Source organism: Quercus robur, chromosome 6 (assembly GCF_932294415.1).
Source record: "Quercus robur chromosome 6, dhQueRobu3.1, whole genome shotgun sequence".
Taxonomy (NCBI): Eukaryota; Viridiplantae; Streptophyta; class Magnoliopsida; order Fagales; family Fagaceae; genus Quercus; species Quercus robur.
The window spans coordinates 32,911,452-32,924,391 of NC_065539.1; the positions used below are offsets into that span (position 1 = coordinate 32,911,452).

At 34.9% G+C, this 12,940-nt stretch overlaps 1 protein-coding gene across 1 annotated transcript; it reads left to right on the top strand.

The window, feature by feature from the left end:
- The first annotated feature begins 701 nt into the window (after positions 1-701).
- LOC126688472 (protein PAM71-homolog, chloroplastic) lies at positions 702-12,524 on the top strand. Its single transcript, XM_050383172.1, has 10 exons — positions 702-1,034; positions 1,612-1,771; positions 2,767-2,950; positions 4,894-4,941; positions 9,681-9,777; positions 11,035-11,198; positions 11,331-11,396; positions 11,771-11,821; positions 11,920-12,024; positions 12,109-12,524. The coding sequence occupies exons 1-10, from the start codon at positions 911-913 to the stop codon at positions 12,172-12,174; spliced, it is 1,065 nt and encodes a 354-aa protein (XP_050239129.1). The 5' UTR covers positions 702-910; the 3' UTR covers positions 12,175-12,524.
- The last annotated feature ends 416 nt before the right edge of the window (positions 12,525-12,940 follow it).

Sequence of the window (12,940 nt, forward strand, 5' to 3'; positions counted from 1 at the left end):
TCGCATGAATTTTTTTAATTAGTCATGTGACTTGTTTAAATAATATATGTGGATGAATAGTTTTATGAATCGTCATGTAGAGGGCTAGTGGGGATTCCTACGAACCAATTTAAAAGAAAACTTTTTCCTTAATAAAATGAGGTATGAAATAATTATTTTTTAGGGTGAAATAAAAAAAATCCACCCTTGAAGTTTGGGCTAATGTCAGACACTACTTAGATTTTTCAAAAATCATAACTATCTATTGCTCTAATTTTGAAAAAATTTTGGGTATTTTCTAGCAGCCACACAAACCTTGAATTTTTTTACCATTTTTATTTGAGAAATATTATATTCACAACATTTTCACAATAAATCATAGGTGGCAGGTTGTTAGTTGTTATTATGGGTGGAAAAAAAATAATTTAAGTTTTGAATTCAAATTTGAACCAATAACAACTTATCACTTATAATTTATTGTGAAAATATTATAAAAATGTTATAGAAATAACACTTCTCTTTTTATTTTCGTTTTTAATCATGTCAAGGCCAAATTTTCCGCAAGTGGCATCCTCATCCAACCCCAGCCAGGGCCATAGAGGACAAGCGCTAGGCAAAACAAGTAGAACGGGCTGAAACTTGGGTTAAACTGGGTCCGAAACGCGGCCCAATTAAACTAATTTAATACGGCTGTGTACCTCATCCCGGCATTACACACGTGGCAGCCTGCAAGTCCTTCTCTACTCTAACTGGCAGTTCTGCTTCGATTTGCAAAACCCAAAACCCATAAAAAGCAAAACAGAAACAGAAACAAAAACAAAAACAAAACCAAAAAAAAAAAAACAGTAACATAGTGATAGAGTCGAGGTTATGAAGTGTGTGGAGATGAAATTGTAAAAAAAGTTCAAGAATTTAAGAAAAAAAAAAAAGAATGAAGAGTTTGGTGCTTCATTCACCATTCATTTCAAGAGGGAAGAAACTTCCTTTGTTAACAGCTTTGGTTGACACTCTACCATGCTCCGCCACCATATCTAGAAAGACCATCTCGCCCCCGTGTAAGCTTTCCTCAAATTTTTCTTCATTTTTAGTTGAAAATTCTTTTATTTTTTTTATTTTATAAAATTTTTATTATACAGAATTAAGTTGCTCACTCCAAGGAAATACTTACTTCATATGGTTTAGTTTAGAATTAAATTTGGAACATGTGGAATTTGAGATGGCGAACTGGGTGTGTAGAATTTGAAGTTCTTTTGTGTTTTTGTTAAATTAGTTGGATTTTGGTGGAATTTGAGCTATCTGGGTTGGGAGAATTTTGAGTAAATTTGGGTATGAATCACCTCGGTTATGGTAAATTTAATTAGGTGGAGTAAATGAACTTGGGTTTGGTGTAGTCAGTTGGCATAGATTAGTCACGGTAGAAGTTGCTTGTTTAATTTAGATCAAATGGGTATTGGGTTCACTGCTAGATGATGCATATTTTGCTATAGTTGAGTTGATTATTCCATCTAGTGTTGTAACTTCTTCCAAATCTATGCCCTTACGTCTGTCTATCTATCACTCGACATAATTTTTGTTTGCCTTTATGGTTATATGGCATTTTTTTTATTAACATATTCCCTGACTGATTGATAGTAAGATGTAGAGAGATATCAAGGTTGAACTTGGAGTGTGGCAAATTCCGAGCCCAAGCATCAAATGTTAGTATTGGACCTGGAAGCTATGAAGGCCAGGGAGGAGAAGATGACCAGAAAGTCTTTGCCAGTGTTCCACCCAGTAACAGTTCATCTGAAATGTGAGTTATATAAGATTGGTTAATATTAAAGATGCTAGAAGATTGTAATTTTCAGTAACTGTTTTTCTAATTTTTTAGATGACATATTTCTTTCTTCTTCTTTTTTATTTTATTTTATTTTATTTTTTTTTTTTTTTTTTTTTTATTTTTTTTTTTTTTCTAGATAAGTTTGAGATGATAGTGTTTTTATCTTAGAAACATGCCAGTATATAACTTTTGATGTGAAACTTAAACCAGAAGGAAAATGTGAAACTAATTCTGCACTCTACAATTTCTAGTGCATAAGGATGTTATGAAAGTTTTGAGATGCATTTCTTTTGCGTAAGAATCAGTGAAACGATTTGCATGCTAGAATAGAAGTAAGATTTTTAAGTTACCTTGCTTTACTATTTTTTTTTCCCGAAATGTTACAACTTCAATTCCAAAATGGGAAGCTAGTAACCTTCTGCAATTTGTAGTAGTTACTTTAATCTGTTTTTTTTTTAATAAAATAAAAAAGTATTTGAACATTATTTGAACAAGTAGACAAACAGCTTTTCCAATGAGCTCCCCTCTAAGAGAAATATATCTTATGAATGTAATTAAAGGAAATATAAACAGCATAATTTTTGGCCTCCACTCCCCCCCACCCCTTCTTTTTGTGGATCGAACATTTGCAAAGCATCAAGTGAAGTTCTAAATGTTGGGGCACCTCGTCACATTTAATAATGTTAGAGATCTGATTGTAGGTTTGCTCTGATAAAAATTTAATTGTAGGATTGAATTTAAAAAACCAAAATTTCTGTGTGATATTTAAAGACCCTTAATGGTTCAAACCTTGCTGATATATGTATATCATTTTCTATTTTGTTCAATGGTCTTATATTTCATCTATTTCAATGCATCTGAAATTTTGTTCAATGGTTTTATAGTTCATCTATTTCAACTGTCTATGGACCATAATAGTCAGCTTAACTCAGTCCATACTAATCTATATATCTTTCATGATTTGGCAGTGAGAAGCCTCCTAATCGAATGCCTTATCCTCTCTCTATAGCTCTTGTACTGTTTGGATGTGCTTTAGTGTTTTCACTGGTTAACTTTGTGAAGGGAGGACCTTCATCACTTTTAGCGGCAATTGCAAAGTCAGGCTTCACTGCTGCATTCACATTGATATTTGTGTCTGAAATTGGAGACAAGGTAAATAAAATAGCATAGAATAAATGACATGTCTTGTTACTGTTTTTGATTCATGCTACTTGGGAGCTAGTTCAATTTATGTAGGGTTTGGTTAATGTTTGCCCTTAGGGTTAACCATCCATTTTAGGAAAGTTTTCCTGGGAAATTGAAAAAGCTGTCAAAACAGTGAATTACTTTTTTATTTTTCCATAAAAAGTTTCCTAAAATGGATTACTAATATATGCCCTAAGGGCACACGTTAGTAAATCCCATTTATGTATGGCTATCAGTGCTCATGTCTTCTTATTTTCTGGTAAATAGTTTCTATTAGATAATGCAATTCTAGAGAATACTTGGAAATCCCTTAATTCCACTTGTGAAGGATTTGGTTCATGATCAATTGAAACTATCATGTGTCTTTGCTACAAAAGAAGAAAAATGATATGCACTTGTAACTGCTTAAACTAAAATTCCCTATCATTCTTATATGTTGGGGGACCTCTCATCTCCTTGTCTTGCCCTCCCATTTTAATGTAAATTTTCTCCTTCTCTACTTTCTATTATTTCAACCCTGTTATAGATAGATGGCTTTTCTTTTTGGACTTAGGCATCAGGTTGCTATATGGAGATAAAAATACATATCTTAGGTTCTAAACAGTGTTAGTGGACCATGGGAATACTTCTTGAGGTAATAGATGTGTTATGTAGAAACCTTGAGTGAGGAGTATACCTTCACATTTGCAAGTATGAGACCACATTGGATTTAGTCTATGAGGAAAAAGCAAACAAGTGAAAAGTGATTTCCCAAACATAAAAATGATAGATACCTTAAGGATTTGTGGAAGTCTCAACTGTTTTACCATACATATCTATGTGCTTGTCTTGTTGCAAGCTAGTGTATCTATTTTTACCATTTTACATTCATGTTTTCAAAACATGGAAACGCGTAGTTGATCTCCTTTTGGTACCATTGTTGTTTGAGATTTTTTGTGATGAAGACCCAAGATAAACATAATAATCTTTGCAAAAACTGTCCAAGATCAAGTGATGGATGCGAGTGAGGGATAATGTCAAACTTTCATGGCCTACCTAATAGAACTTTTGAAAGAATGTAATGTTTATTTTTTTTTTCAGTAAAATGCATGCTCTTTGGCAAAATTTATTGTAGAATGGAGGGTGTATTATTATTATTGGGTAAAAAGGGAACATATTTTTTAAGCTCATCTACTGGCCCACAGTTTTTGTAAATGGTTTTTATAATATGTAAAATTCTTTTTTTTAAAAGAGGAGATAGTTCCATACTTATCCAAAAAAAAGAAAAAGAGAGGAGATAGTTCCATACTTATCCCAAAAAAAAAGAAAAAAGAGAGGAGATAGTTCCAATACACAGGAAGTGTATCAAAACTACTCCTGAAAAAAATTACAATTTGCAACTCAAAAGGTCTAAAAAATCTAAAAAAAGGAGGAATGGATACTGCTTATAGCAGTCATCCGGTCATACAAAGATCTCAAAAAAAAAAAAAAAAAGTTTAATAACATGCTGGCCCATTTCGGGTCTTGTTCTTTACACAATTACCTAGGATGAGGCTGTGGAAAGTTTCATTAAATGGGTTGTTGATTCATAAACATGAATCCTGAAAATTTACAAAATAAGGGCGCCTTTATTTATTTGCTACTAATACTGAAGATGTTTTCTAAGTAGAAAGGTTTCTCCATTGAGTTGGCTTATTTAAGTAATCGGAATAATTTTTTTTTTTTTGTTTGGCATACTAATGTATTTATATATCAGATTTTATTTTCTTGTCAATGACTTTATTTGACCGTATAATTTGACTGATTGGATCTAATTGTTACGGGATGGTATTATGCTTTGGAACCTAATAAGTTACTATTGAAGCTAGTTTCATGTAAAGGATCAAAATTGTGCCCTCAACTTTTTTTTTTTCCTTTTCTCTATTAAACAGACATTCTTCATTGCTGCACTCTTGGCCATGCAATACAAGAAAGGACTGGTATGATTTCTCCCTCTCTGTCTGTCTGTCTCTCTCTCTCAGTGTCTGTATCTACAAACCCTTTATTGTATTGCATTCAAGCCTGTCTATAGAGTTGACAGTCTTTCCCTGTTTAGTTATTAATTTTATTTTTTAATGAATGAGAAACTTCTATTGCAAGACAATAAACAATACAAGCAGCTTAAGCACACAAACAAGAATTTACAAATCAACCTGCCTGTTGGAAACAGTAAACCAATGGAAACTCAAGGATCAAAAATGGAGATTGGAAGTCTCCAAAAACAGCATAGCATCCTATCTAAAATGGAGTTTTTTTTTTTTCTCTCTACAAAATGATTATTGATAATGAACATCATTCATCACACTTGGAATGAATCTTTTCTGTTTGATTATTCTGCAAATCCTTCATTGTTTATCTTTTATCTATTTAAAATTTGATTTTGATGTATCTTGAATTGAAAAAAAGCTTGGATAGAAAGAGTTGCTGAACAAGGTGACAAGCATGAAACTTGTATGAAGAATTCTGAAAATTTCTGTTGCCAACCATTTGATTTTTTTTTTTAATTTTTAGATATAATTTTTTCTGGGAGAAGATAGAATGGGAAAACATGAAGATGCTCAAACCTTTTCTTTTTGAACGTTGTCTTTTGTAGTAATTTCACACTTGTTTTTAATTCCCTTTTGATCTGTCTTCCTTAATAAATTTGTATCCACTTGAATGAATATGCACTTAGATTGCAAAAAAAAAAAAGAATATTGTGTAATTATCATTTAAAGTAATCCTAAACGTTACTTTGCACTGCCATTGGTTTAAGGTATATATAATCACAATTTCTGAGATGGGATGGAGTACTGTACAATTTGCTTCAAATTTTGTGTGGCAATGCCTTGGTCAGCATCTCACAACTTTTAAATAGTGGACTTGTGTTGAGGAAAATTTGGTAGATACATCTACTTAAGTTTTCTTATCAATAAAACTTCTATTACCTATCAAAAAAAGAAAAGAAAAGTAGTGGGCTCATTTGGGATGCAATCCAGCTACCATCTGTGGGAGTGAAGACTAGAAAGTAGGGTGCCTTGATTTCATTGTGTTGCCATGGCAGAGCTCTCTCACCAAATTATTTGAGAGAGAGAGAGAGAGAGCTATGAATGAAACATGCATGTGTGTGTACCCTTTGAAGCAAAATAATTTGAAAATTTTCCTCTGCCCATATGGCAAATACAGTGCATCAATCAGGTCCCTTCTGGTTTTAAATTGGCTTGCAATCATGTGGGATTGGCATGCCTTCTATTCAGTGAAATAGATCAATTTAGTAAATGTCAGATTCATAAGTGATTCATCTGACAAAATAAATATAATTAAAATGTCCTCCATGTATTTAGAAACTACATTGCATTCCCCTTCCCATATAGAAGGCTTGTCAATGTAACATGGTTGTAATCATGTGTGATTGTCATACTTCTTGATCAGGTGGAACTGAATATTACTTCCCTAATCAACCCCATGTGTGCATGCATGCTATGAGAGAATAACAGAGAGAACTAGGTTTGGAGCCACTTCACCTAACCCAATTGCCAACTAGAAAGTCTTGTTATATTAAAGAAATATGCGGTTCATACCCAAGCAAAATGCTCTATTTGAGCTTCTATATAGCTTAAGATGATGCAGAGAATGCAACTATAATTAATGCTGATGGATTTTATTTGGTTTGTACCCATTTTTTTTTTCATTAATTGTAACCTTGGAGCCTCTACTTAAAAGCTCCATAAGAACATTGTGGGACATGTTGAATTTTTTATGAACAATATTACATTGGAATTTTTTCATAAAGCTTGGTGGTGATTCCAGAATAACTCTAGGTGGTGAAGCTTAGGGTTTGTTAATTTTTGAGTTTTAGTTCGGTGATGTTGGTTGAGGATTCAGTGGTGGTTTTCAGGGTTTTGGGCAGTGAGGGGGGGATTTGTGCCCATGGGATCATTATAGTTAAGTGGTGCTGATGGGCTGATGGCTTGATGGGTTTTGTCTGGGTGTGTTTTCGACTCTGTCATCAACTGTTGATGACAACAGTTTTTATTTATTTATTAAATTTAGGATGTTTTGGGTTGTTGTTGAGATGTGAATCTGGTTAGCTTTGAGATTTGAATGGTGGTGCCTGTTGGCTGAGTCGCAGTGGTTTGGTGATGGTGGCTTGACAGATTGTGGGTTATTGTAGTTAGTGGGCTTGTATGATTTGGTGGTGGTTAGGTGGTTGCTTAGGGAGTAGATACTGTGAACTAGATTGGGCTTTGCTCTTATACCAAGTTGATGCAGCACAAGTTCAAAAGAAATTGAGGGATGCAAATGGAACTAAAAAATTATTGGCCTTTTTAGCAGCTAGGTTTTGATAAGGAAAATAATTAAACCATAAACATAGTCCCACATGATCCTCAACTATAATAAAATTACATTAATAGCAAGCAATGTTAGGCTCATAGACTAGTTTTTCAGGATCTTCTTAATCACTCTCCTGCCTTTATACATAAACAATGGGGGTTTTATTGGGGGCATTTGGTAGCAACACGACTAAAGCCTTGAAATTTAGGGTGCGTTTGAATCGACTTCAAACACATTCCGGAAATGATTTTCCGGAAAATAGGTGTGTTTGGTTGGTCCGGAAAATTCTATTTTCCGGAAATTGAAATCCGTTGACCGAAAAAATTAGCCTTTGACCACGGAAATCAATTACCGGCTCTATTTTCACTTCAAAGGATTTCCGGAAAAGAGAGAGAGAGAGAGAGAGAGCGCGCGCGCGCGAGGGAGAAGACCAGTGGGCGGATCCAGACACAAGCCACAACCCAGATCGCGCGATCGCGATCTCACCGGCGGATCGAGAGATCGCGATCAACGTCGCGATCTCGCAACGGCGCAATCTCGCGAAGCGTCGACCGCGCCGTCGCGAGATCGCGACGTTGATCGCGATCTCGCCTTCGCGAGATCGCGCCGGCGAGATCGCGATCGCGCGATCTGGGTTGTGGCTTGTGTCTGGATCCGCGTTTTCCTTTCTTCTTTTCCAAACACTAGAAAATGTTTTCCGGAAAATTTTTTGAAATGCAACCAAACACACAGAAATATTTTCCTTTTCCAGAAATTAGCATTTCCGGAAAATATGTATTTTCCGGAAAACGTTTTACGGCAACCAAACACAGCCTTAAAGTATTTGACTCAAGATTTCAAAGTGAGGGATTCACTAACCATCTGATTTTTCTTTTCATCTTTACTAGTTGACACATTACTCATCTTGGGCTTGAATTATGGTGGAGCTATTGGTGGTGTACCACTCGAAGACTGAGGGCTACTCGAATATCGGGTGTCAGGTTGCTTAACAAGCTGTGACTTGCTTTCCATTTCGTAGTTCTGGACAAGGGTTTAGACCTTAGACATGGTCTAGTGTGATGACCTCACTGAGAATTAACTCTTTCCTGTGGTTGTCATTCAAGCCTCTTCTAAACCTACACAATGTCATTATCTCATTTTCGACCAGTTGCATTGCATCTTTGTTTTCCTCTAATTGGGTGATGTAGTTAGCCATGGGTCTATTACACTACCTTAGGTTATCCTACTAGTCTAGGAGGGTGCTTCCATAGGATGAAGGAAGATACTTTTTAAATTTCTCTACTAGTCTGGGAAGGTGCTTCCATAGGATGAAGGAAGATGCTTCTTAAATTCCTCTACTAGTCTAGGAAGGTGCTTCCATAGGATGAAGGGAGATACTTCTTAAATTTCTCCATTTTTATCCAGTCTGTAAAGGCGGGTTGGTTCCTCCTAATGAGGATTTGTTTGATGCTTTCCCAAAAATTTTAGACTATCTATTGGCTTCATTTTTACAAATATAACTTTTTTGTCCTCGGATAAGTTGTACCACTCAAAGATGTGGTCCATCTAACACAACCAATCTGAAGGTCTAGGAAACCAAAAAAATGGGTGCCTCAACTTTTGTACATCCTATCACTCTCGAAATTACTAGGCTCCCTAAAGTCATTATAGTTTTGAAGATCTAGCTTATGAAGGTTACCTTGAATGGGATACTGCACCTTCTCGCCCCTTGTTATTGCTTCTCATGTATGGGTCTTCGCCCTCATTCCTGTTTTCAAGGGAAGCCTTTACGGACTTTTTTTTGTGTGATAAGTAAGCCTTTGCGGACTTCTATAGGGTGGATAGGTCTTGGAGGGTTTTAATCATGGTTTCTAAGGTTTTATTCCATGGTGGGCTGGGACTCAAAACTAGACTGTGATTCAGAAGTAGACTGAGATGTAGTCTTGGAGCTTTTAATGGGTCAACCAAATATTAATAAGTTTCATAAGAATGGTAAATCAAATGAAACAAGTCAAATTTCAAACTTGTCCTCTGCTGAGGAAAATTTCTAAGTGGTGCTCTCATCATTTTATACTTCCTATTTAGTCTAGCTCATGGGCAAATGTAGTAGTTTAAATTTTCTTAGAAAATAATATTCCTGTTATTAATTTATGCCAATATCTTAATTCCTTGATTATTGCTTGGAATGGCTGCATTTGTGTAATGCATAAATGTTGTGATATTCATGCGCCCTAATACTAAACATTCAATGTATTACCCTTGAAACAAGTTCTGAGATCAAAGAAATGTTTATTATACTGCAGATGCCATTTAATAATGTCCACAAACTGATTTTGCAACAAATTTGAGAGTTAGTTTTTCTCACATGTATTTAATCATTGATCAGGTTTTGTTGGGGTCAATGGGTGCTCTTGGACTTATGTCTATCCTATCAGTTGTAATTGGACGGATATTTCATTCTGTGCCTGCTCAATTTCAGACCAGTAAGTTTTATTTATCGGCATCTGTCATCTTGATCAAGTTTGCTTACATGCATAATATTTCTAAACAGCTAACAATATGAGCATATAGGCCATCAAATTGTATTCCTAACACATATTGTTTTCTTAAACATACAATAAAAAACATGTGAATGTGTTGATTTTTCATCAAATCACATTATTGATTTTTATAGTCTCTGAACTCAACTCAAGTCAGCTTGACAGACAACAAAGCTTTATATAAATTTTTTGGTGTAAGCTATATAAGACCCCAAGTTTATGCATTTTGCTTCATCTTGCACTATATCTTTATTAGACCATTGTTTCTTCATGTCCTCAACATATTATGGTATCTCTTGTCCATGTGAAATTTTCTTGAATTTTCTCTCCAGGATGGTGCAATTGTTGTCCCTGTTGTACATTAGTTCCTATCATTCCCTCCAGTCACACATTGCCAATTAAGGAATAATTGTATCCCTTTCAATTAATACCTAGAAAGATCTTGTTTAAAATGACAGTGATATTCATAAAAAAAATTCAAATTGCAGTTGAATATTTACAAAAGTAGCTGGCATTTTTTGATACAGAATCTCATTTTAAGAAATAATTGATTTGGAAAGTCCTAGACTTGCATGAATAAGAGGCCCCTTTAAGCTACACGTGTCAATTTAGAAATGTCTCATATAGTCATATCTGTCAGTGCATTGGCCCCAAACACCCCTACACTACTGTTGTTATCTATTATAGATGTAAGTATCTAGGTGGATTTATCTTTTTCTTTATTTATGAATAGAATAATAGATTCTAGATCAATGACACAAGTTTGTTTGATAATGTATATATATATCTGAATTGATTAAACCAGAAAATAAATGTCCAGTCACTAACCAAAATGGACCTAGATGTCTCCTCTTTATGAATGTTTGCTGTTTTGGTCCTTCTGGACATGCTACTATGTCATTGGGAGAGATATTGGACGAACCAGTTTCTAGGTGACTACAAATGATTTGTTTCCAGTTTCAATACTGGACAACTTCCTCTGTAGTTAAGTCTTCATAGTGGAAGAGCTTCACTTGCATATCCACCAAGAGGAAGTTTAAATGTTTTTTGTTTATATTTGAAATTGTTTTTTACAGTATTTTTATACATCAAATTGCTCATCCTTGAATTCCCTTCTTTCAAATATAATATTTTTGTCCTGATGGACTGCCTATCAGTCATTTTTCACATGAAAATTTCGTTCTGTTGTCATCCAAACAGCATTGCCAATTGGAGAATATGCAGCTGTAACTCTTTTATTGTTCTTCGGTCTTAAATCCATAAAAGACGCATGGGACCTTCCAACAAATGCAGTTAAAAGTGGTGACAAGAGTAGCCATGAACTTGATGAGTATGTTGAAGCTGAGGAGCTTGTCAAAGAAAAGGTAATCCTATAATTTCAAAACCTGCCTATGATGGAGCTTAAGTTCTGGTTTCATTTCTTTCCCAATCATTTTGGCAGACCATGTGTTGTCAGATTATTCAAATTGATGATATTGATATTTTTTCTGTCTCAGGTGTCAAAACGGCTCTCGAATCCATTTGAAATTGTCTGGAAGTCCTTCAGCCTTGTTTTCTTTGCTGTAAGCATTTTTGTCCTTATCTGCAGTCACTTTTTATGTAGTGTAGGAGATGTTTTCTTGGATTTTAATTATTTTTTAGTAATTGGAAAACATAGGAAACTTAATTGATTAGTCAGACTGTTCATATTGTGCGGTTCCCAACCTTTAGCATCACATCATTGCAAAAGTTGCTGTCGTTTCACCTGGAACCTAGCATTGCCTCATCACATTTTATGTTCACTTTTTAGTTTTTTTGGTAAAATGGCAGCAGCCCTTGGTAACTTGATGTACACACAGATTGTAGAAAAATAATAAACTTTATATCTGGGTGTATCAAGTGTTACCAGTTTTACTTCAAGCACACATTACAAATTGTGTCTTCTGATTGCTTCTAGGAATGGGGAGATCGCTCAATGCTTGCAACAATTGCTCTTGGTGCTGCACAGGTATGATTTTTGAAATTTCCAAAAAAAAGTATCACCTTGATATTTTACAAAATATAAATCATAGCTTGCTTCCTTTCCTCTTCCCCCCTCTTCTACAGTCCCCATGGGGTGTGGCAAGTGGAGCCATTGCTGGACACCTAGTTGCTACATCTATAGCTATTCTAGGAGGAGCTTTTCTTGCCAACTACATTTCTGAAAAACTGGTAAGTGCTATTACAGTATTACTTGCTATTAAGAACTAGAAATTGCATTTTGATTTCTTTGCAACTCACTCAATCCTCAATCAGGTTGGCTATTTGGGGGGAGCGCTGTTCCTAGTTTTTGCCATGGCCACACTTTTTGGAGTTTTCTGATGAAGTCTTCTACGTCCATGAGAGAGAGAGAGAGAGAGAGAGAGAGAGAGAGAGAGAGGGAGAGAGCATTGTTTGCACAACTACAATAAAACACTGCCACACACAAAGACCAGACAATGAATCAATAGCGAAAGAGGTAGAATAAGGAATCCAACATTTAACTGTTGGGGCTGTGTATGAGGCATATATCATACTTCACAAGGCTCAATATTGATCTCTTGTAGTTGTGCCTGTTGTTGTAATAGAGGTATTTGTAAGATAGTTAGATCTTTAGAATGATATCAGAAAGAAGTTTTTGTACCTGAATATTTTCAAAAAATCTAATGAGTGAGTAGCCATTGTTTCTTACATTCTCTGTTGTGGTATGATTACTCATAAATCTCTGAACATCTGGATGTTAATAGTGTTTTCGTGTCGCTTGTTTAGAATGTGTGGAAACATGTTTAGGCCATGGCATCACTACTTTGGAACTTGAGAAGAAGATTGGTTTTCTTGATTAGTATTCAAGTGGTGTAGAAACACTTTCTTTAGTCTCCCACTTCTGTATTCAAAGTTAAACGAAAGACAGTAAGAAAATTGGGAGGTTCAATTCTAGAATCACAATTTTTTTTTTTTTTTTTTACCATAGTATTAAAATATTTTCCAATTACCCTAATGTAGTAAAAAAAATCGCAGTACTAAAATATTTTCCTATTACCCTAGTGTAGTCAAGAAAAATAATTATCCTATATATGCATATCATAACATCTCCTAACCAATGTGTAAA